Raw genomic sequence first — 23594 nt, forward strand, 5'->3', positions numbered from 1 at the left:
CTTGGCCGCCCCCGGGCCTGCCCCGCTGCCGGCCCCGGGCACCCGGCGACAACCAAAGCACTACGGCACCAGCACGGAGGGACGGGTGACGAGCACTTTAGCGGGGGCACGTCCCCGCCGGTCAAAGCAGAAGAGCCCAGTGCCCCAAAAACCTGCCTCTGCAGAGCCGTGCCGGGATGAAGGGTCTCGCACTTGAGCCCGGGCTCGATTCCTCTCCCGGGGTGAGGAGGGGACTCAGGGTCCTCCGCGGGCGCCCTGCACGCCATCCTTCTTCCAGCACATCCCTTCTCCCACACGACGTCCGCCGGGAAGCAGCGTGGGGCGCGACGCAGCAGTATCGAGCCACCCAACGGCACCCAACAGCCTCCTGCGTCGCCGCAGCATCCCCCCGAAACGCCCCGGTACGCTTCCCAGCCCTGCTGCCCGCCGCGCCGCTCTGTCGACGTCAAAAACGATGCCCAAAGTGCCGAGGGGGGTGGACCCCAGAGCTGGTCCCTGCCCCGTTCTCCTCTTCGCCTTTATTTTGACGGGGTTACCCTTGACTTTGCAATCCCTGCCTAGAAAACCGGGTTGTGGACCGCCGGGCGCAGCGATGCTGGGGCTCGTGCCGCGGTCATGGTGCCAACGCCGCTCCTCCGAAAGGGCTAAACCGGGGGCAGGGAAGCTGGCGTTGCCTCCGGGAGATGTAGCTTCGTGGGGTCTCGTGGGCTTTGGTTACCCCGCCTGCCCGCCCTGGGGGTGGCTGTCCCCCCTCCGCGGTGCGATGGGCTACCTCAGCGGGGCCACTAGTCCCTCCCATGGGCACCATCCTGGCGTGACCCTCGAAACCACGGCCTTGCTGGGGTTGGGCAGGGAAAAATCCCGGCCTTTGGGTTCACCCCATCGCTTTCAGCCGAGCGCTGGAGGGGTTCTGGGCGAGGGACACCTCAGCCGGCGTCGTTTTGCTTTGCCAAAACACCCCAATCCAACCGCCATCGAGCGCAGAAGCTGCTGGGGGGGGACTGTGCCACCCCCTCGCCTCTCTGACCACCTCGCAGGGCGAATTGGGGCACCGTGGCAAACGCCCCGGCATCCCCCTCCAGCGGCACAATGGCTGTTCCCTTTCCTATCCCTTTTTTTTGGGGGGGGGGTGTCAGTATTGCACAGCGGCGGCAGCTTTCCCCGCAGGATGGGGCGCGGGACTGGGAAGATTCCGGGTGTCGTCCCCCCTCCTGTAAATACCATGCAACTCCCGAGACTGTTTATGGAGCGTGGAGCCTCATAGACGTGTTTGTACACTACAAATTCTGCAGCAGAATATTTTTTAAAACGTTTGCTGGGTTTTTTCTTTGGGGTTTTTTTGGGGGGGGGTTTGTAAGCTATATTTTTGTATATTTAATTGCTATTTTAAAATTCTAATAATGCGTCTTTTTTGCTAATCACACTATTCTTAAGGAAAAACCAGGAAAGGAAAAAAAAACACAAAACAAAACACCAAAACCAACAAACCAGTTTGCATGTGATTTGACTTGAAATGTAAATAAAAGCAGGTTTTGGAAGTGGGGGTGTGTTTGCGGGGGGAGTTTGCACCCGGGAGCCCCGGCCATGGGAGCGACCCTCCTTGCTCAGCCCTGTGGCACCCCAGGGACGTCCCCAGTGGGGCTGGGACCCGCTGGGCCACTCTGGCCCCAGCCCTTTTTTTGCGGGGAGCCTGGAAACCAGGCTGGTTCGGGGCTGGGGAGGGGGTTCCTGTTGCGGGTGTCTCCCTGTGGCGGCAGCCCCGGGCCCGGAGCGGAGCTTTGCTCCCGGCCGCTGCCGGGCAGGGGAAGTGGCCCTGCTGGGACAGGCCCAGGGGGATTTCGGATGTCCTGGGCCCAGCCTGGGCTGCCCCGCTTTGGAAAGAGGGGGTTCCTCCTCCAGACAAAACCTTCCCAGCCCAGACCCCGGCACGGGCTGGGGCTCCCATTGCAGGCAGTGAGGACCAGCTGGGCTAACGCCACCCTCCCACTGGCCACTGGATTTGGAGATTGGCTCCCAGCCTCCACCCTATGGGATTTCCTGGGGTCCAGCTCGAAACACCATCCCTGCTCGCCTTGCTTCACCCCCGCTCTTGGAATCATAGAATCCTTGGGGTGGAAGGGACCTCTAAAGGTCATCTGGTCCAACCCCCTGCCATCTTCAACCGGACCAGGGTGCTCAGAGCCCCGTCCAACCCAACCTTGAAGCCCTCCTCCAGGCTTCACGAGGCGGGCTGAAAAATCCCCTTTTCCCTCCTCTCAAATCTCTCCACCCCACTGCTGCCGGTCCCCACTTGGGCTGCTCAGCTGGGGCCATCCCAGCTTGCAATCCCTGCAGAAACCTGGTATGGAAGGAAGCTGGGCTCCCACTTGCCCCATCCTGCTGTCCCCCTGTCCTGCTGTCCCCCCAGCGTGGAGGGCTGCTGCCCTCTAGTGCTGGCTGCACCCCCAGAGCTGGGTGCTGGGGGGCAGGTCCCACCTGGAGATGTTCTGCTTTGCCTGCTCCTGAAGGAAAGGCAAGGAGTAAGCTTCTGGGTGCCTGCCAGGTCGTCTTCTGGAAGCTCCGGACAGTCATGCTCAGAAGAGCTCGCTGGGGGAAGGTTCCCACCGGTGGGAGAAAGCAGCCGTGGGCCTGGCTGAGCCACGGTTGGATCCAGCACCAAGATACACAAAACATGGTTATTTTTGTTACTCCCACCCCATGGTTCCTGCTCTGGAGAGATGCTTTGCTTCCACCTCCAATCCAAGCCATCTCCACACGTTAAAAAGCCAACAGGCCTCACAGAATCACTAAGGTTGGAAAGGACCTTTAAGATCATCAAGTCCAACCATTAATCCAGCACCACCATGTTCCCTAAACCATGTCCTGAAGCGCCACATCCACACGTTTTTTGAACACTTCCAGGCATGGCGACTCCACCACCTCCCTGGGCAGCCTGTTCCAATGACCAAGCCTCGATGCAGATCGTCACGTGCCACCAGAGAAAGTCTTTTATCAAACCCTAAAATGCTGCAATTTGCCCTGGAATGATGCGGGACCCGCGCCCGCTGGTGCTGGGAGCCTGCTGCCGTCGCCGCAGACACGTTATGTCTCTCAGGGAGCCTCAGGGCTTTGAAGCTGCGAAAATAAACCCAGACCCAACCCCAGCGGTGCTCAAATCCACCGTCTGCTGAAGCACAGCCCCATGCTAGCGCGTGGGTTTTAGTCAGGCCCGGTTTAGCAGCCTGTTCTAAGGTACCTGGTTAAAAGCGGTACTAGCCGGGGGACACCGAGCAGCGAGAAGGGATCCGCACCACGAGCAACAGGCAAATACTGAACTTTTAATTATTCCTCCCTCCATTACCATGCTTTGAAACAGAACTGACGTGCAGAGACCAGAACATGCAGGGAGTGAAAAGTAACTGAGCATCACTGACATTTTTAATAAGCTTCTAAGAAATCAACTGGGAGGACTCGTTAACAACCGTTTCACCAGCATGTTCTTCATGCCCGTTCAGATCAATGTTCACCCCTTTGCTCTGTAGCTAGGAAGAACGAGACAAGAAGCAAACAAGAGAAAAGTTTCAGGTATATAAAAATAACTGTAATATATTATTACAAGAAGAAAACAATTTACAGAAAAATAACACACAATAGATCAGGGACTTTGGTGCTGGACATCAGACCACACAGGAGCTACTCAAAACCCACAGAAAAAAGGAGTTACGGACACCAGTGCGCAGCACGAACCCTGGGACACCCAGGGGCACCAACGTGGCACCCACCCTGGCGCCCGAGGGCAGGGGCTTCTTGTAGACCAGGCTGCAGGGTCGCTGCAATAGCGTCTCACCTCTCCGTGGCTTCCCTCCGCCCAACACAGTCATTTCAAGGTAGCTTCTTGCTTCCCTCAGTCTTCAGCTCCCAAAGGCTACCGCTATTTAAAAAAAAAAAAATAGCCCTTCTTCTGTGTTTTACAAGGATTCGGGGGAGGCTTACCTACCCCGGAAGAAAAGTAAGTAATTAAATCTGATAAGCTCACACCAGCTGAGCACATTGCCGCAGTATGTTTCCATTTCTTTTCCACGAGTCAAACCAGGGCCCGAGTTTTGACTGTGAGGGTGGGTGACCTGGCTGAAATGGCAGCCGGTTAAGTAAGTGAAGTGCTGCGTATGACGTTTTGTATAGTAAAGAAAGAGTTAAGTCAGGTCTAGAAAACCTACAGTCAGCAATTTTTTAGTATACCTACTTGGGGTATCTTTTATATGATTTCTCAAGAAATTAAGAATAAACGAGGTCTTGGATGCAGTCGAGCACAAACAGGTTGCCCAGAGAAGTTGTGGATGCCCCATCCCTGGAAGTGCTCAGGGCCAGGTTGGACGGGTCTCTGAGGAACCTGCTCTAGTGGAAGGTGTCCCTGCGCATGGCAGGGGCTTGGACTAGGTGATCTTGGAGGGTCCTTTCCACCTCAGACCATCCTGTGATTCTGTACTACCCTGCTCAAGCCCCTCACCTTTAAAAGTACCATGTTACATTGAACGCAGAGTGGGGCACAACTGACACCTGCGCTATACTGCAGGAAAAGCAAAGATTTTCTTCCGCCGACAGCGCGCAGCAAAGATTACCCTTCACGTGAGCACTACTCTCATTTTCCCCCCCTATTTTATTGTTGTCAAATTACCGGATGTATTCAGGAAGTTCCAGGCCCACAGGTAACCGAAGTTTAGAAAATGCCCTGATTTACGCTGCGTCTTGCTGTCTGGACCACCTACCCAGCAGAGCTGACAGGACAGGCTTTAAGAGAAACTTCACACAAGATCTAATCTAGCAAAGAGGACATCTTGTGAATTGGTAGTTTCTTCCCTTTTCAGGCCCAAAAGAGAGGCAGGTACCATGCCATGAGCGCAGCGAGCCGCACAGCGCCTTGCAAGCGCTTGGATCTCGGGCCACAGGAACGAGTAGAGCCAGACGCCCTTTGCCGTGCTGCCCGTGCGCCTCCACTGCGCGTTACTGCAGCCAAACTGCAAGCTACCACCAAGCTGTGGGACGGGCTGTCCGGCACCGCCACCAGTCATCGCAACGTCCAGCGGGGTCAGAGAGCTGAAAATCAACTTATCTGGAAAGAAACGGCAACTTTGAAAGACATGTTTGAGTCAGGATGACAGTCATTCAGCTGGAAAGCCAGAGCGCCGTATCGCAGAGAACACCTTGAAGCAGCGTCTCCGTTTAGCTCGCGTCATCAAGGGAAGGTGCAAAAAAAGTGCTTTTCTCTTCAGAAAAGCAGCTCTCTCACGCTCCCTGGCTGGCGTGCCATTACGGTGCAATAAGGGCCAAGAGAACACTGCTGTCCTTCTCACTAATGATCTTGGTCAGCTCGTAACACAGGATCCAGGCCTGGGAAGAATTTCTGCAAAGAGCAGGGCGAAGCAGAGACACGAGGAAGGAAGGTCACATTACAAACCATATGCATGCCGCTTTTCTTTTTTAAAGTGCTGTCTGCTATCAGCATTTCTGTTGTTTTGAGAGATCATTTATTCAGTGTGCCGTAAGCCATTTCTAAATCCACATCCCAAGACCTTCAGGCGTTCCAAGACTGCAGCAACCCAGTTTGTAGGCTGCAGGCAAGGCAGCATGCACAGAGAAAACAGAGAAGAGTACAGCATGCATGTGGGAAGGAGAGGTTTCCCCCCAGGAACTACGAGTTCAGCGATTAATAAACATAAACGGAACATTACAGAGAAGGTCCCAAGTGTACGACTGAAAGAAAAAGTAATCTCTTTGGTATAAGTTGTATGCAGCCAAGTTTTACAACACACACACACAAAAAAACCCCACCAAAAACCCCGCTATTTCATCTTCAAATGCTTTTAGCAGACCTCAAGGTCAGAGGTTGACAGCCACCCCTAACGCCACGCCAGCACTATGGCACACACCAGCAGGATGCCGTGGGCTGTACGGAAGTGCTACAGGCTGAAACCAGAATCAGCCTCAGCAGATTTAAGGCACTGGACTCTTGCCTTACCTTCTGTCTCTCACAACCTGTATACACAGGTAAGAAACCGCGGTTACAGAAATAAAGCCTGACTGACAGCACAATGGTGTCTGACAGGCCATGGTACGGCTCAGAGGAGACAGAAGTGCCAGGGCTGTGCCGATGTGCTTTCTCCTTTACAGACAATTTCCAGCCTAATGAGAACGTGATGCCTTTCACTGCGGAACGCAAAATGCTGCAGCTGAACTCTATAAACTGTGAACTGGGTAGACATTCAGCGCTGAAAGGAATCTGGATGGAGGGAAGAGAGTGCAAGTCCTCTATCACGTCGCCACCATATGTAGAAGACTACATAAAAAGGGCTATTTGATGTCAGCTTCTTTGACTAGAAGCCCCACAGATGTTCCAGGTACAACCACCACCTTCGGTCAGCATATTTGCATGTATGCTGCTTTGGAACAAACCCGCGTTGTAACTGAAGATTGGTTTCAACTGTTTACAGACAGAAACGCAAACAGTCCTTTTCCTTTTCTGAGTGGGTCACGTACAATTACTTTAACAAGTCAGCGAACGGATGCTTTGAAGCAAAACGTGGGCCCAGGAAGCACCCCGACTTCGTAGGACCAACGTACAGAAATCTGCATGGAGTCAGGCTGAATCCAGGAGTTCCAGAAGAGCACCGACTGCACCAAAATAACCCTGAAGAGCAAACAGACAGGAATATCTATTAAAAACTCAACCATGGGCACGTACCTGACACAAGAAGAGTGATATTACACGTGTGGTGTAATTTTAACAACTTATAAAGGACGGTTGAAAGAAATAACTATGGGCAGGTACATTAATTACAAAATAGATTCTAACTATAATCGCTGTATGGGAAAGCAGAGCTGCACAGAATCATCTATACTGTCAACAGTCTTAATGTTCACAAGGAAGATGAGCTTGGTAGTAACAGTTCTTCTGTTACCTACTGGAACAATAAACATGTTTTTTGTGACCCTGCACTGGATACTGCAGTAACTGTGGCTGTAGTAAGAAAGCACAGGGAACCTGCTGCAGAGCGTGTATCAACCGCTACAGACTCCACACGGCTGTTTCACGAAGGATTTCAATTTTGACATGAGAGAACATCATCAATCTAAAAAGTAATTTCACCTCATGTTCCAAGAAAAGTGCTTTTAACTGTCCCTTCGACCAGTAATCCAAAGCATATGCCAGAAGCCTCATCGAGATTGTATTGATCCGAAGGAAATTGCCAACGAACACCACTCGATTAATGTTCTGCAGGTAATAAGGAAAAAAAAAACAATGGAACATTAAGGCTGAATTCCATTTTCCATTTGCAACGATGAATACCCCACCTTAAAGAAAAAAGTTACACTTTTAGTGCCTTTTAAAAACACCACATGCAGCTTCTTCATTTTCCACTGAGACCCGATGAAAAACAACCAGCTGGAAGCCGAGGGAAATCACCAGTCGACACTAAAGCAACCAGATCCAGAGAAACCGCATCTCCCGGAATAGCTGTTCCAGGCAGCTAAGGAGCGCAACTGCCGCGGTGAGTGGGGATGGGAGCTGCAGAGGGAAGAGTGTAATGCATTTGCAGCTTTCTGAGCAATGAATTTTAAAAACGGACCCAAAAGAGCCAATCTGCAAACAAGAGACAACACTGAGTCGGCTTGGAGCCTGGCAGCAGCAAGAGATGGTTCAAAAGAGCAAGGCGAGATCAGAAAGGATGCACTGGGAGCAGCAGGAATGGCACTGGGAGGGGCCAGACAATACCCGAAAGACCAAAAATAAGAACTGTACTCGGCACTGGTGAGGCCGCAGCTTGAATCCTGTCTTCAGTGTTGGGCCCCTCACTACAAGAAGGACGTTGAGGTGCTGGAGCGTGTCCAGAGAAGGGCAACGGAGCTGGGGAGGGGTCTGGAGAGCAAGACTTATGAGGAGCGGCTGAGGGAACTGGGGTTGTTCAGTCTGGAGAAGAGGAGGCTGAGGGGAGCCCTCATCACTCTCTACAGCTACCTGAAAGGGGGTTGTGGTGAGGTGGGTGTCAGTCTCTTCTCCCAAGTAACCAGCGATAGGACGAGAGGAAATGGCCTCAAGTTGCGCCAGGGGAGGTTTAGACTGGATATTAGGAAAAATTTCTTCACTGAGAAGGTTGTCAAGCCTTGGAACAGGCTGCCCAGGGCAGTGGTGGAGTCACCATCACTGGAGATATTTAGAAGACATGTAGCTGTGGTGCTCAGGGACATGGTTTGGGGTGGACTTGGCAGTGCTGGGTTAATGGCTGGACTCGATCATCTTAAAGGTCTTTTCCAACCTAAGTGATTCTATGATTCTATAAATCAAGTGACTGCTGAAAGCATCGGGCAGGATCTGCAGAACCTTACATCCACAATTCTGTCAGAAAGCAGTACCAGCCAGGTTGTGTTAAGACAGGCTCTTTTTCAGACTCTTCCACACTACCCAGAAATCCACAGGTGTAAATACAGCCTTTCTAGCTTAGGAATTTGAGTAAAAGAATTGATTTTCTGCTATAAGATCCTTATACTGGCTAGGAACACTGCTCATCAAGTGCCATCTCCTCTCTCCACCCCCCCAACTCCAGCCTTTTACTCATCACTAAAAAAGCTGAATCGCTGTCTACTGTTACTCTGAAACAAACAAAAAGATTTAGAAACCCATAACCAACACAATTGTGTAAGAAAGGAAGAGACCAACCAAGTAGTGATATTTTGGATTTAAATCAGACTTCCAGCCAAACTTTTCAATCATAAAATATCTCTCCTGAGCCAAGAACTCTGAAGCTTGCTTGTTCTCCAACAAGAAACCAATTTCCAGTTCTTCCTCTTACCAAGGAATCAGGACCAAGTCCTACCTGCTCCTTCATTCACGTCCATCTACGGATTTTCCTTCCATCCCCACATTCATTAACGCTTTCCCCTAACAGTTCAGCATCCTCTTTGCATTCAGCTGTGCACTCTAGAGCGAGGACTCAGCAGATGTATTGTGGGCAAGGCTGTTTATAATACGTCTTGCCTAGTCTCAGCAGTTAAATGAAGGTAAATAGTGAGCGTCTGCAAACAGCAACAGGAGTCTGGTGGTGTGCTTCATTCCATAGGAACAGGCTGAGACTGGAGCGGAGAGCATCTCTCTGTTCTTTCATAGCCCTGTACAATGCTGCTTGACATGAATGCAACAAGGCAGCACTGTAAAGAAGCTGAAAGCACAAAGATACAGGAACAGCTGTGGAAGCGCTGGGGCCCGACCAAGAAAACGAGAGCAACTTATAGAAACAGCACAGGACAGGTACCCAGCCCCTACGCCACTCCACCCCACCTCTCCTTCTCTCTCAGCGGTCCCAGAGCTCTAGTTTATCACACACCTACCGCTCCTCAAACCACCGCAGAGGAGCCGTGTAACTCCCGACAAAGCAGAGGGCCTAGAGAGACCAACAGCCAACACCACATTCATTCACAGCTCTTCAGTTCCCAGCACAACGATCTGGCTCAAACTACACAGACGAGCAAGGGCAAAATTTGCTGAAGAATCTGAAACAAGTGGATTACAACTTCCTGAACGTCCAAAAAGATGAGTATGAACACGCATCTACAGGAGCGTGTGCAGGGAAAGAGAGATACTGTGGGACAGCAGCATGTAAAGCAAAGTTTCAGACAGGAAGCAATGAAACGGGTTCCCCTTAGTACCTCATTAAGTGCACACATCCGTGCTATGGAGCCAATGTTATTAGTGATGGTTATTAAAGTAGCCTTCGCGAGGTCCTCTTTGCTGACAGATTCCCGCTTCTCCTTGCTCATCATGTTTCCAAAGCTGTAACGACAGTTTTCGGGTTAAAGGTCCATTTGCATCAGAATTCCGGAAGAAAATGGGAACTGCTAGTTTACCAAAGTGTTGTGTTTATTTCTAACTTCAAAGAGCGTTGCTATCAGTAATTTCGGTCTGTTAAAACAGAACAGCAGAAGGAATGGTTGCTCTCCTAAGACACGTTAATCCAGTTTTTCATCCTTGCAGAATCTCCCATGAAAACAAAAATCAGTCAAGTCATTACCTGGATGCTACAGCCCAGCCTGGCAATCCAAATCGCTCATAGTCTCCTCCGTAAATGTCCCGCACTAGTTTGTCCACTTTGGTGCTGTCTCCGTGGGACGCCATCTCTAGGGCCTCTTCAAAGGTGGAGCAACCGGTAAGAAGGCAGCAGAGACCAAAAAACGTTCCCCCTCCAAGGCTGCAACGTAAAGGAAACGAAAGTCACCTTGTTCCACTGAAAGCTGGGATTATTCAGATACACATCTGAATTCGCTCAGACTGCCCCATTCCTTCAGCTTCTGCTCTTTTCAGCGAGAGCAATCTTGGAAAAGATTGTGAAAAATAACTTTCAAATATCTTCCAGCCTGTAAGGAATCCCGCGCCCTCACGGCCTTCTGCAGAGGGCATGTTTCTAAATGACAAATTAATCTTCTTCTTTTACAATATGCACCTTCTTCCAAGCACTCAGAGAAGTCGATCTTAAAATAAATACTAGTCCTGAGGGGTTACTGGAGTACAGCTATTCAAAACTTAGGAGAACAAAAAACTCAACAATGCTACGTCCTGTTCACTTCACTAGGTACACAGGCCATTAAGGACATATAATAAGAGTAAGACCTGTACTGTGAGGGGTTTTCAACTATTGCTAACTTTCAAGAAATTCAGGAAAGCTTAAAGCCACAGAGCTCTCTGGCTTTGCCTGGCAACAAGAGTCACATCTTCAGGACCGGTAGCTGCAGCAGTCCGGCAACTGTCTGGCGAAAGACTGCCGTGCCAGCATCCCTCCCACCAAAAAAGGGGAACTTTCAGAACTCAGGATGCAAATCTCTACTGCTTGGAGCAAAGCTAACGGTTGTTAACATGATCATTAGGAGTGTATTTGGGATAATCGCAAACTATGGGATCTCTCTGATGGGAAATGTAACAGTTCAGAAGCTGTTTTTTCAGTTGCCTTGGTATAGGAATAAAAGAGACTGGTTGCAGTAAGGAATCCAGAGCATAAAAATCAGATTCCCTCTTCCAAGGAGGAACTTTGTTGTCAGAGATGAGGGACTGCAGCACAAGCATAAGCTTGGTCATTCAAATCGCCACCTTTATTGCAGCTTGTCCCTGAAAATGTCACCTACAATGCAAAAGTCCATTCCAGATTCTAAAACAAAACTCCAAGTGAATTTACCCCCTCACAGCACTCACCTGGTGCCCGTTACCCGTTTATAGTTTTCCTTTGAATACACAGCCAAAATGCTGACCCCTGAGCCAATGTTCACCAAAAGGAGAGGATATGGATTCTCCAGGTTGAATGGGAGCTTCTGACATCTTTCAGCATCCGTTGGGTTTTCAAAATAGTAGCACTCTGAATGCCCATTGAATCCAACTGAATCAATGTATAAAACTCCTTTAATAAGGCAATCGAGTTCATCTAGCTTACAAAGCTGAAGGTCACCCATCTGGCAGGAAAGAAATAAAAAAAAAAGAATAACATTCGAGAAGTAGCTAGGGATCTGAAATGTTTATGCTCAGGGCTAGAAAAATGCATTCCCTGCCAGCTAAATTCTGCTATCTCCATTACTCCCCGTGGCGGCTGAGAGAGAAATACAGATCACAGGAGGGCTCCATCTTTTCCACGTGCACGGACTGCTAACTATCCTGGCCCTAAAGTGTGCAGACGTGAAAGACGGCGGAAACGAACTGCTGGATCCACAGATGGGACGCCAAGAGAATCCCATCAACTTCCAAGGGCCTGATTTAGATCCTGAATCCAAGGCATTAGCATGAAAAACAAAGAAAAATGAAAAGGGACTTAACTGTTGGACAAAAAAAACCCCAAACAAACCAGCAAACCAAACAAAAAAACACCCAGAAAACAGAGAAACAGAGGAAGTTACAAAATTATTCTCCCCTCATGTCACTGCCTTGACTGCACAAAAAGCCTCTTTATTTAGTGCATTTTTTCAAGCCCTGGTTAAACAAAGTATTTATCACACATGTTTTTCAACCTGTGAACAAGAGTCAAACTCCTAATGAAGCCACATGATGACATCAAATTCCAGCTACTAACCTCCTTTCAGTTAATTCACCACCAAATTTGACTGAGCCTCAATCAGCTCACTCACATGCGTGTTAGAAATGAAACCACATGAGCAAAGGAACAATAAAACAAATATGAAGCACGTGAAGGACAGCAATGAGAAAAAAACCCACAAGACTGAGATCAGCATCATCAGAGACTAGTAATATGGAGAAAGCCTTGTAAAAGCATACGCCATGATGTTAGAGCATAATTTTTAGGGTTACAGGAATGTTACATGCACTTTCAGGAAAGAAAGTATCCTAATTTGGACTTGACTCCCCATGCTGTTTCCTGAACCAAGTTTAGCCTGAGTTAGGTACACTCTTCCAGACATAAGATTTAGAGAAGTTTTAGAGTCTGCAGATAAAGTTTTCTAGCTGTAAGCCTTAAAAATATTTCACTACCAGATCCTAATCATATAGAAGCCAAAAATGCATACTGTGAGAAAGTCCTGCTCAAATTTGTACGCTCCACCTCCCGTGGCACATAAGGTAGTATGGAGGCTCGAGAAGTGTTTTTCGCTTCCCATTTGAATAAAAGCAGGCATGTCATGAGTAGGAAAGCGTATAAAGTGCAGATTGCCTTTACGTCCACACAGGGTAAGGTCCTTTAGTTCAAGGTGCACATCCCGAATGCCTGTAGATCCATAGGCTACATTTGACGTCAGGTATTTGCGAATGCTTTTGAGATTTTCCACTTCCTCCTCCTCCTCTTCAGCAGTGATGTCCTTTGGTTCAAAATAAACAAGTTTGACCAAGGTCCCTCCGATATCCAAGCCGAACCAAGGAAAGACTAGAGAAAGGAGAGAAAAAAAAAAAGGAGAAGAAAAAGAAACAGGGTATGATACTGTCATACCACCAGCAAAATACTTATAAACTGAATCAATTCTCTAGGGACTCCAAAGTGCAGGCCCATTCGATCTATTCATTTCTAAAGTGGAAAACAGAAGAAAAAGTGTTAGCACTCTGCTCTGTCTTTGACAAGTGTGGCTGAGCCTCCTCTCTACCTGGACTCAACTCCTGTTTTGAGGTACCTCGTGTTCAGGAGCTCCCAACATCTGACAGGTAATCCTCAAAACACCCCACCACCATGCAGCACTGAAGCTATACACAGCGCAGGTCTGACAGGATCCGTGCACCCGCTAGACACTGCTGTAATTTTAATCCCCAGCTATTTCTTTTATAAAGTTCTTATCCAGAGCCAGAGCCAAGGATAATACCACTGCTTTTACATCAAAGGGATGTACAAACGTTAACTAATTACAACACATAACTGAGGTAGACAAGTAATCTAAGATGCCCCAAGGAGACAAAAACAAATGTCTAATTGGATTATTTTATTAGTCAAATTCCCCCATGGTACAAAAAATGCATTAGTGTCAGGCCCAGCAACATTTACAGCTGTATTAGATAATGAGCTTCTTGGAAAAGATAAAGAGAAAACCCTGATCAGATGGAATCTGCGATTAGAGATGAGAACTGGAACAGATTAATATTACTATTAATGAGCTAAAGGATAGGCTAGAGCTAATAAGATACACGGGCTCCAGAGAAAAGAGAAAAATGCAGCCACATGTTATGGCTTACAGCAGCAGGATTAAACCCTTACGTTTTCTTCCAAAAGGAGAAAAGGAATGTTTAGAAAATAAACCTGAATACAGCACAGATGTTACTAACATTCCTCCAGAAAGAAGGATCTCAGGTTTTAGTAAAATTCTTACATGTCAGAGACAGGCATGATAACATGCTACTGTTATTTTTGCAAAATATGTTTTCTTATCTGCAGACAGATAAGCATGCAGCATGAAGAAGCCCTCGTTCCTACCGCCATTTGGAAGCAGGTACCCCTCCGGTTAAGCACTGGGAAGCAGCAGCTACCCCCAGAACACAGAACTGCCCAAGCGAGAGCGTGTTCCTCGTCCCCCCGTCCTGGCAGCGCGGGAGCGGCACACCGAGACCCCGCCACTCGGGCTGCAGGAGCACTGAGCTCTCTGACAGCAATACCCAGATACCCAGAGGCGGCACTTAAGAAAGCTGAACAGCAAAGAAAACAACTCAGGGGCACGAGGGGAACTCACTCCCAAAAGAAAATTATCTTTGAAGAGCCACAAACCCGACAGCACATGTTTGAGGACGATGTATTCTCTCCTTGGCGGGTTAACTTGGCTGCTCTACAGAGCGGAGGTAAAACAGGACCTTTCAGAGCATCACAGTTCCCCAGGACTTGCTACAGCCATCAGTCACTCACGTTATTTTTAAACCACTGATTTATTTTTAGATATTTACATAGAGGCCACCCCGAACCATCACCAAAAGAAATCTTGAAAGAAGATGCAAACTCTATTTTAAGAGGCACATCCAAATCCCAATCACTCTCTATTGCTAATGCATTTACTTCAAACAAGAACAGACACAAAAATAACTGTTCATAAATAAAAGCGAGAGAAATTAGAATCACAGTCCAACAGAGAGAGAAAGCAGGAGCAATTCAAGGACTTTTTTTATGACAATTTCTTATTTTGTACTCCAGAATTCAGAATTGCTAACTCTTACCAGCATTTCAGGCTGGAAAGTCTACCAAGTGCTTTGCTTAAGAGAAAATTTTAGCATATGTATCTTATATCCTAAGGCTCCCTCAAGAAAACCCTACTATAGCTAAATTAAACAGTTAAGTTACTTCTCAGGAGAGGAACACTGGCTGCCTGGACCTCATCACATAATGTCAGGAGAACCATATCCCCGGGGACACCAGACCAGGAGGAGCACCCTCATGGGAAGGGGAGTCCAAGATCCCAGAGTATAAGTAAAGGGAAAGGCAGGACAAACTCCAGGATTTCTGTATCCCCAAAAGAAAGGGCCTCGTCGTGGAAGAGTGTGGCAACAGCAGCTGAGGTGGCAAACAGAAGTCACAGAGACCATGACCACCCAGCAGGGAGATGGACACTACTTCTGCGCGGCGGGCATCAGGACAGCAAACAAAACCCACTAAGCCTCCGCTTGCTTCACTCACCTGCTCTTCCCAACACCTTAAACCTAAAAAAGGGTACCTTATTACGATAAACCATGGCATATTAAAGCCATCTCTAATATGGCATATACATCCGTAAGTCAGCAGTCCCCATATTAATGCAGAATAGGACCCCCTCAAAGTATTTTGTCTTTCTTTCAATGAAAGTTCTGGATTTATCAACTAACTACTGCAGAAAAATGCTCTGAATAAGCATCATGCCCTGCTATTGAGAGAAGAAGCAATAAAAATACCATCAACGGCACACAGGTAAAAATAGGGCACTGGCAGCCAAACCAGAGCGTTCTGCTGCTTCTCCAGTCCCTCCAGCGACTAGAACTGGTAAACACCGCTCTATTTAAATACCCAGCTCATGTATATGATCACTGAAACCAGACCCCCCACGTTCACTGTGCTTTTCAATACTGCTTAAACTCTGCCAGAAAACTAACAAGCTCTATGAAAGAAAAGGAACAGGAAGAGGCTTCCCACATTACTCTGACAAGTCTTCTCCCGTCTGTCGTGGTCACTGACATTCTAGACTCCCTTTTCACAAATTTCCCACTCTTAAAAGCAGTTGGCTGTTTTGTCGTCGTTGCTCTGACGAAGGTGTTGGTTCCAGAAATGACCTGTCCTCGTGCCGGGAAACGTCCTTTTGATTTCTGGAATGTATTTGGTCCCATCAGGACATGCAGATTTTTTTCCGCATTATGAAGCCTGCACTTGTGGGTTGTTTTTTAAAGCATCCCCACCCTCGTATTTGGAGATAGCAATCCTCTCCCCAGCGTCACTTTGCCCAGCTATGCAAGGGTAGAAACAGGGAGAGAACACAGGGTGGGGTCTCGGAGGTGCCCTCATTGGGGTGCAGCAGAAAAGAAGAGCATCCAAAAACTAAGGCACGGGTGCCCCGCTGAAGCCACGTAACTGAAAACGCCGTATGGGATGCTTCATCACCAGCTGACGGGCTTCCACTTCAGAATAGACACTCAGCTGGTACCGCATGCATTTTTTAAGTAGAATAGCAGTAGTCCATTTTAAAGTTGGTTGTGAAGTTCACCCAGCAAACTCCTCCATTCAGGGACACAAACCTTCCAGATTTTAGGGCATGAGAATCACCAACTCAGTCCATTGGTTTAGGAAGCTTTCTGAGTTACAAAAAAAGGTAGCAGCTCCTTAAAGTTCATCTCAGCTCATTCTCTGTGCCCTCAAGACCTTCAATTTTTAAATATCTATCAATTTACTTTTTTTTCAGATGTTGTTATAGCTGCCATTGGACTAGCAGAACATCAAGCATGGGGTTAAACCACGCCAGCTATCCACTGTCTGGCACACCAGAAGACATGGCTAATGGGGAAATTATGTCTGCAGAACTTGGTTTAAACTGCAGTCAGGTTGGGCTCAGGGCTTACTAGTCTTTACTCCGCACTGGCCCCGCTAAATCCCAGCTGGCTCCAAAAAGAGCATCCAACCCCCCGTGCAGGGACACAGCCTCAGATGGGAGCTGGCTTCACACACCCATGCAGCACTGCAGAAGCCTCTGCACCGAGCTGGCATTCCTCACCTGCCAGCAGCTCGGCTATACCTTCCGTAACTCACCAGGGATAAATTCTAAAAGATAGCCTATTAAGGTAATTAACTTAAACCAAATGATTCTTAATTATGGATCTCTCATTATATACATCCCAGCCACAGGTTAAGAATCTAAGGAAGAAGCGTGCTAGCTCAAAATTAAGTACTCCTTTACCATACCATAAAGGATTTTCTATGCAGTAAAAACTGCACAGAGCACTCAAATAACCTGGGGCACAGACAAAACTTCCCCTATAAATCCATTTTTGTGGGAAAGGGGTGTGACACACAAACAAGAGAAGGAAATTATTTCAACGACATGGAGAACCAGGTTTTTCTCCTTACGTTGACAGGAAGTCAGCCTACATGAACACGTAGGGCAGCAACAGCTCTTCTGTATCTGAGAACTAGAAAAATCCATGTCTTCAAAGGAGGAAGAAGGAAGCTCTCTTGGATGAATGCCATCACCATCTGCTACCGAGATTTCTCTTAAAACACGGATTTTTTTTCCCAGCATCTACAGTTCAGTTGAAAGATATCCAAAGAGCTCTCCCTTTTAAGCCTCTGAAGCATTTTTTCCAAGAGAACTACTGCAGAAGACAGCAGATCTAGAGCAGTGTGAGAACTGGCAGCATCCAGGAGCCTTTGGGCAGCCCAGAGGCTGATTTTTCTCAGTCAGAAGGTTCTGCTGAAATAACCATCGCAAGAAAATGCCAGTTTTAATGGCAAAGGCAGAAAATGTAAACACTGCCTCTCTTCACCACATCCCTCCTGCTACTTGGAGCCCTCTGTGCTGGGAAAGAGCCTCACATGGCTCTCCTTTCCGAGTGCTTCCCAGACAGAAAATGACGGGGAGGATGAGAAACCCAGAGGCAGAGCACAGGAGCATTGCGGTGTGGAACTCTGGACTCTCCTCCTGCCCAGCACCTTTGGGAAGCGTTTAATATATAGTTTAGGATATTTGGATGTTTATGAGAAAGGCAGGAAATCCTCTTCTCAAAGCCAAAACTGCTCTCCGTTCAAAACCTTCTACAGTCTTTTTCCTTAAAGAAACTCTCTACATTACTTTGTTAGCACGATGACAGCCACTAACCCTGCTCTCAAACACCGTATAAGAAGAAAAAAATAAATGCAACGGTACTCAGTGTGAAAAGTAGCTGAGGTACAAAGAAGGTGACTTCAGGACCTGGCAAGCTTGTGGCACCACTCAGCAGATCTGCTAAGGCACCCAACGGTGAGACGCATTTTCATTTGCTTCCCTAATGCAACATACTGCAACAGCAGTTACAAAATATCTTAAAGCAATTTTTTCCCAAGAAATTCTTCATCTTTTGGCCTGACAAAGTATTGTTTTCTCATAGCGTTGATGATTTTAAAAAGCAGCTCTATACATACACTTTCATACACACAATTTACATAGAGCAGTTTGTCTTAATAATAAACCTTCTTCTGATGGGCAAATCTATGGATATGCACCAACAAACAAAAGATCAGTCTGCAAAGTTAAGGGCTTATAGCTAGCACTAAGTAACCTCCGACACAGAAAAGCTCCAGGATACTATGTGTACCCACAGCAAGAGCTGCCACCCTCCCTTCATCTTCAGATCCCTTTCAGAGTTAGACTGTAAGCTCTCTGGGGCAAGAAAAATATAATGCCTTTATTTGTTACATAAATTACTTCATAAAATTGGACACTATATAAATAAAAAACCCCTCAACAGACCTATTTTGAAAGCTGCAGAAGTGTCAAGACGAAAAAGGCGATACAATTAAAGATCTCCATGGTGGATTTTCTTCATGCGACAAGCAGCTCAAGTTGCATTTCAGATGGATCCTTAAGTTATGAGCCGATGATCCCCTACCCACAGTGAGCCATTTGGTATCCCACAGTTTTGTTAAAGTAAACATAATGCGAAGATTTCCTTTACTCATCTGGGGTATTTCCAGTCCAGCTTTTAAATGTCGATTTCTGGTAATGAATTATCGGTACCATTATTGAAATTCTTCTGTATCATCCCCGGAGCTGGTAAAGCTTTTTCTGTATTATCATTTCTGCCTGTACTAATAATGCCGTCAAGCTCCCCCTCGCGTCCCACCAGCATAATACTCCAAAGCAGGAACTTCAACAAATCTCTGCTTCACAACATTTTCAGGGATATTTCTCACTCTCTTCTGAGAGCAACAGTGTCCTTGACTTCTCTTCCTTTTTCCTGTGGCATACTGAAAATCACAGTGTCTGCCATAAAGCTCTTTAATTTCGCCAAGAAACATTAAATAGCCCGAGATGCACAACATCACACAGCTCATATGTCGGTTGCACTGTTGCAGGTCAGGTTATTTCAGATATATCCAATCTCATACACCTCGGTCTCAGACCTCCGCTCATCTCTGCGGTGAAAGAGCCCTTGCTGCACAGTACTGGTAGAGAGAGACGTGAGGGAGGAAGAAAGATCATGAGCTTGAATCGCAGCCTGCTGAAATCCTTTCATTCCTGGGGAAGCAGGGCTCATCTGCCAGGGCATCTGCCAGCACAGGCAGGCAAGACAAGCCTCAAGGTCACTGAGCTTGTTTGCCACATACCAGCAGCAGACAAGTGGGAGCTAAAGTAGGACATTTTTGATCAGATGCCCATTAAGCGGTTTGCATTCATTTAGACTTGCTTGAATCTTCCTTAAGGTGGGATCAAGCATTTTCACTTCAAAATGTAATTTATTCTGACATCAGATGTTGTCCCTATTAAGGGATGTACTCGCTCAAGCACGTTTCTCTTCCAATTATCACAAAAATCATTTAGGAAAGACAGGCTATGTCATAATCCCAAATTGCACTACACTGACCTTCCAGACTGGATCCAAATCCTGTCTTGGAAGCTGCCACAACACCTGTTTTCCTAAAAGTATCCCACACCAGTCTCTGCATTGAACTTTACTGCAACAAACCAGAACCTCAACGTCCAACTTCAATCTGCATTTCCCATAGAAGACACAGAAAATGCCCCTGAGCAAGGCAGAGAAGTATAAATCACCTGATGTACAGCTCCATCTATTTCGACCCTAATTTTCATACCAGAGTTCCCCTTCATTTCCCTACAGCTGGCTACAACCTATTAACTAGCATTAACAACCCCACAGCTCCCATCAGTACGTTTTGCTGTGATTTTGTCACAACGACAGCCACACAAGAGGACTTTCACATACAAAGCTGGTTTTGCTGCATGCAAATCACAAGGATGCTCACCACTGCTTGTGCCAATACACCCCCCTGCTAAATTTCTCTTTCGTCCTACTAATTCTCAGGTAAGCAGAGCGCCCCACAATTACCTTAATTATTTAACATTAACTTTACAATCATTTCCTGGTGCAGGATCATTCCTGTAATCTAGCACGATCTGGAAATGAAAGGGAACACAGGTTAGCAGAGCCATGCTGACGCTACATTAGCATCGCTGAGCAGAACTCGCCTGAAATTAGTAACGTAAGCAGCATCCGGTTCAGCAAATGTCTCTGGAAGTCTTTTGAGATATAATTCCTGTTTTTCCACACTAAAACAGGGCAAAAGAGAAGCTTCCATTTTCCAGCTACCAAAAAAAAAGAAAGAACACTATTTAAAATGTTACATTAATGCAGTAACAATAACGCCTCAGCTTTGCCAGCCAAGAGACCAAGTCCTGCTACGAGATGCAGGACAATTTTGATTCCTGCTTCCACCCTGGACTCATTTGCTGATGTCCTTTTAACAGCTGCACAGGTAACGGGGAACTACGTTGACACTATTTTGTTCTGAGGGTATGGCAATTTCCTTCCAACAGGAGGGACTCTGGCACAAGTAAAGAAATAATCACTCGGTTCCGCTTCAAACATGGCTGAAATAAGTCACCAGCCACAGCCACCTGAACGGCAGCTCCCGCTGCTGCCAAAATGAAGGCTGCCATCCATTTTGCACGACAGACCATTTCTGATACAGCCTTTAAAAACGTAGTTCAGGGGACCATATTTTCCTTCCATAGCCTGGTTCGGTCCCTGGCAAACCTGCGGGGTTCTTCTCTCCCAAAACATTTGCCACTCTCTTTGCTCTCCATTGCTTTTCTTCCACCAGTTACCAATCCAACCACACAGCCTTCACCCCCTGGCCCTGGCTGCACATCCTAGCCCCTCCGTCTGTCCTTCTGCCTCCTCTTCCTCGCCCCGTGTGTCCTCACCATTGACCTCCAGTCCAAGGTCTCTGACTCAGGCACCTCAGCAGCCACCACAGCCCCAACCTCCGTGTCCTGCCCTGCCAGGCCAGGCACCACCTTGCCCTTGATCTCCCGGAGCTCCTGGAGCCCAGCTTCTGCCATCCTCCACCACAACCTGCTGAGCCCATGTCACTGTCCCACCGAGTCCCCACCGTGCTGTCCCCCAGCTGGCCATGCTGAGCGAGTCATCACCCCACTGTGTCCCCCGATGCTGTCCCCTTGTCATCAGCCCACTGTGTCCTCCCATGCTGTCCCCTTATCATCACCCCACTGTGTCCCCCCATGCCACCCCCAAACTGGCCATGCTGGGCCCATATCATCGCCCCACTGTGCCGTCCCCGTGTCCCCACATCCCTCCCTGCCCCACCCCACTCCCCATTAAAAAGCCCCCTTCCCCCAGCCCCACCCCACCCTCCTAGCCCCGCCCCTCCCGGCCCCACCCACCACGGCCCCACCCCACTCGGGCTCATTACCATAAGCCCCACCCCCAGGCCCCGCCCCTTCCCACTGCCACCCTTTACCTCCCCACCGCCCGCCCCGCCCCCAAGCCCCGCCCCCGCGGCAGCCGCCGCCGGCCGCCCCCCCCCCGCCGCACTCACGCGGGCGGTTCTTGCGGACCGAGTCCCGGCGCTGGCGGCTAACGGAGCCGCCCCGTTCGCGGGGCTGCGGCCCCGCGGCGCTGTCAGCGGTTGCCGCGCCGCTGCTCCGCCGCCGCGGGGGTCCGGTGTCTGCTCCCCCCCGCCGCCGCGGCTTCTCCTCCACGCCGCCGCCATTGCGCAGCGGCTCCATCCGCAGCGCGGCCCGGCCCCATGGGCCGCCCGCCCCGCCGCGCCGCGCTCCTCGCAACGGCCACAGCCGCAGCCGCGGCCTCCAGCGCGCCTGCGCCAAACGGCCCCCTGCGCGGCGCGCGCTCCCCCGGCCCGGGGAGGGGGGCGGGACATACCGTGAGGTGTCCCCCAATCCACGTCCTTCGCCGCACGGAACGACAGGCGGCTTCGCCAATGGGAGACAGGGATGGGACGGTAGCGGGGTGCCGGGCCCACCCTCCGCGCTCGGCCGCGGATAGTGACAAGCGCGGCTATCCAATCGAATGCGACAGCTCGGTACGGGGCGGGGATTAAGGCGCCCGCCGGGGCGGGTCGATATGCGGCAGTGTTGGCCTATGGTTTTCCTTTGGAAAGAGAATGACACGTCAGCTGTCCAGTGATGTGAGCCCTCTTCTCAGGGCGGGAGAAGGCAGGCTGATTGACAGGTCTGGTAACTATGGCAATGCCTAAGGAGGCTAAAAGGAAGACCGCAGTAGGCCCGGTTGGACTGGGCCGCGCGGGTGGCTGCTTTGCATGCGATTTGCATATGCAGATAGCGAGGCCTCCGCCCTCCCCTCAGTGTGGGGCGGCTCTGCGGCCCCCCGGCCCCCCCCACGCGTCAGGCCCGTGCCCCACAGCCCCCGCCAAGGCCCTCCCTCGGTGGCAGCGCAGGGCCGGCCTGGGGCCTAAACCTTCTCTTTCCCTACCTACAACTCGCCCCTTCCTCCAGCCCCTCCTTTATCAGCCACCTCTGGGAAGCTCAGGACTGTCCTTCTGAGGCTCCATCCCAGAGGAGTGCTTGAACGCCTCATCTGCAGTGGCTGCTCCTCTGAAGGCCACATTACCGGCACTACCGGAAAGTGAAACACAATCAGATGTTCCTGAGCTCGATGCATCCTGGGGGACAACTAGTAGGGCTCCAGCCTTGCTTGGGAGAGCCAAGGTTTCCCTCCAACAGAGGAAGGGACAGACAAGGCCTCAGAGATCAAGATGGTTCCAAAGTCCCTCCTCCGGCGAAGGCAGATGAAAGCACTCGAGTTCTCCAAAGACCTTGCAAGCTCAACAGGAAGGATGGACACAACAAAACGGGAACTAAGACAGGAGATTTAGGAGGAGAGACAAAGAAACAAGGGTCAAGGATTCAGGATACATTCAGACCCAATCCTCAGCTCCCCTATAAATCACAACGCAATTTAAGTGCTGATGCATCCTGTTCCTTAAACTCTGACCCTACGTTTATCAATGCTGAGCTAGCAACTACAGCAGTAGCCATCCAGGCAGCAGAAAAACTGAGGCAACCATGAAGAAGGGTGCAAGCCACAACCGACAGGATGACACTCAAGAGGGACACAGAATCCCTGATGATATTATGCCGTAACAACTCCCGTTGTAACACAACAGAGGGTCCTAGGTGGAATGTTAATATTATGTCTAACATACCTAGAGCATGGCCAAGCGTGGAACTGCAACCCAGTGACCCATGGTGCTCTTCACCTGCACCGTGTTAATCTCAGCTCACTGCAATCCTCAGGCATTGATTTGATACCAAAGGGATAAGCGACTGACAGTCAAAAAAGGTGTAATAATTTCAGTAAGAATTTGCTGAATTCTGGTTGCTGTGGTGAATGCAGGACAAAGAGATTGGTCAAATTTAGTCTGTATAATTTTAATATCCTGCAGGGCAAGTGCAGGAAGCATATAAATGGGGTTGGTACCAATGAGATAAAGCGTAACCTCTCTGAATAAAAATAACCTTTTGCCTTCATATTGTTAATAAACAAACTCACTGAGCTTTGCTGCCTCAAGTTCTGAGTCCTGTCAGTACTGAGCCCTGAATGCATTTCACATACCTGGGTTGTAAGAGCTCTAGCTGGGAAAGCAGAAAGCGAG

General features: G+C 49.0%; 1 protein-coding gene across 1 annotated transcript; it reads right to left on the reverse strand.

The window, feature by feature from the left end:
* Positions 1-6613: 6613 nt before the first annotated feature.
* PANK2 (pantothenate kinase 2) lies at positions 6614-21687 on the reverse strand (the record flags this gene model as incomplete). Its single annotated transcript, XM_081999141.1, has 7 exons — positions 6614-6664; positions 7124-7249; positions 9679-9802; positions 10041-10217; positions 11213-11466; positions 12529-12881; positions 21498-21687. The coding sequence occupies 7 exons, from the start codon at positions 21685-21687 to the stop codon at positions 6614-6616; spliced, it is 1275 nt and encodes a 424-aa protein (XP_081855267.1).
* Positions 21688-23594: the final 1907 nt, after the last annotated feature.

The sequence above is a fragment of the Phaethon aethereus genome, assembly GCF_964289735.1.
Source record: "Phaethon aethereus genome assembly, chromosome: 4".
Classification (NCBI taxonomy): Eukaryota; Metazoa; Chordata; class Aves; order Phaethontiformes; family Phaethontidae; genus Phaethon; species Phaethon aethereus.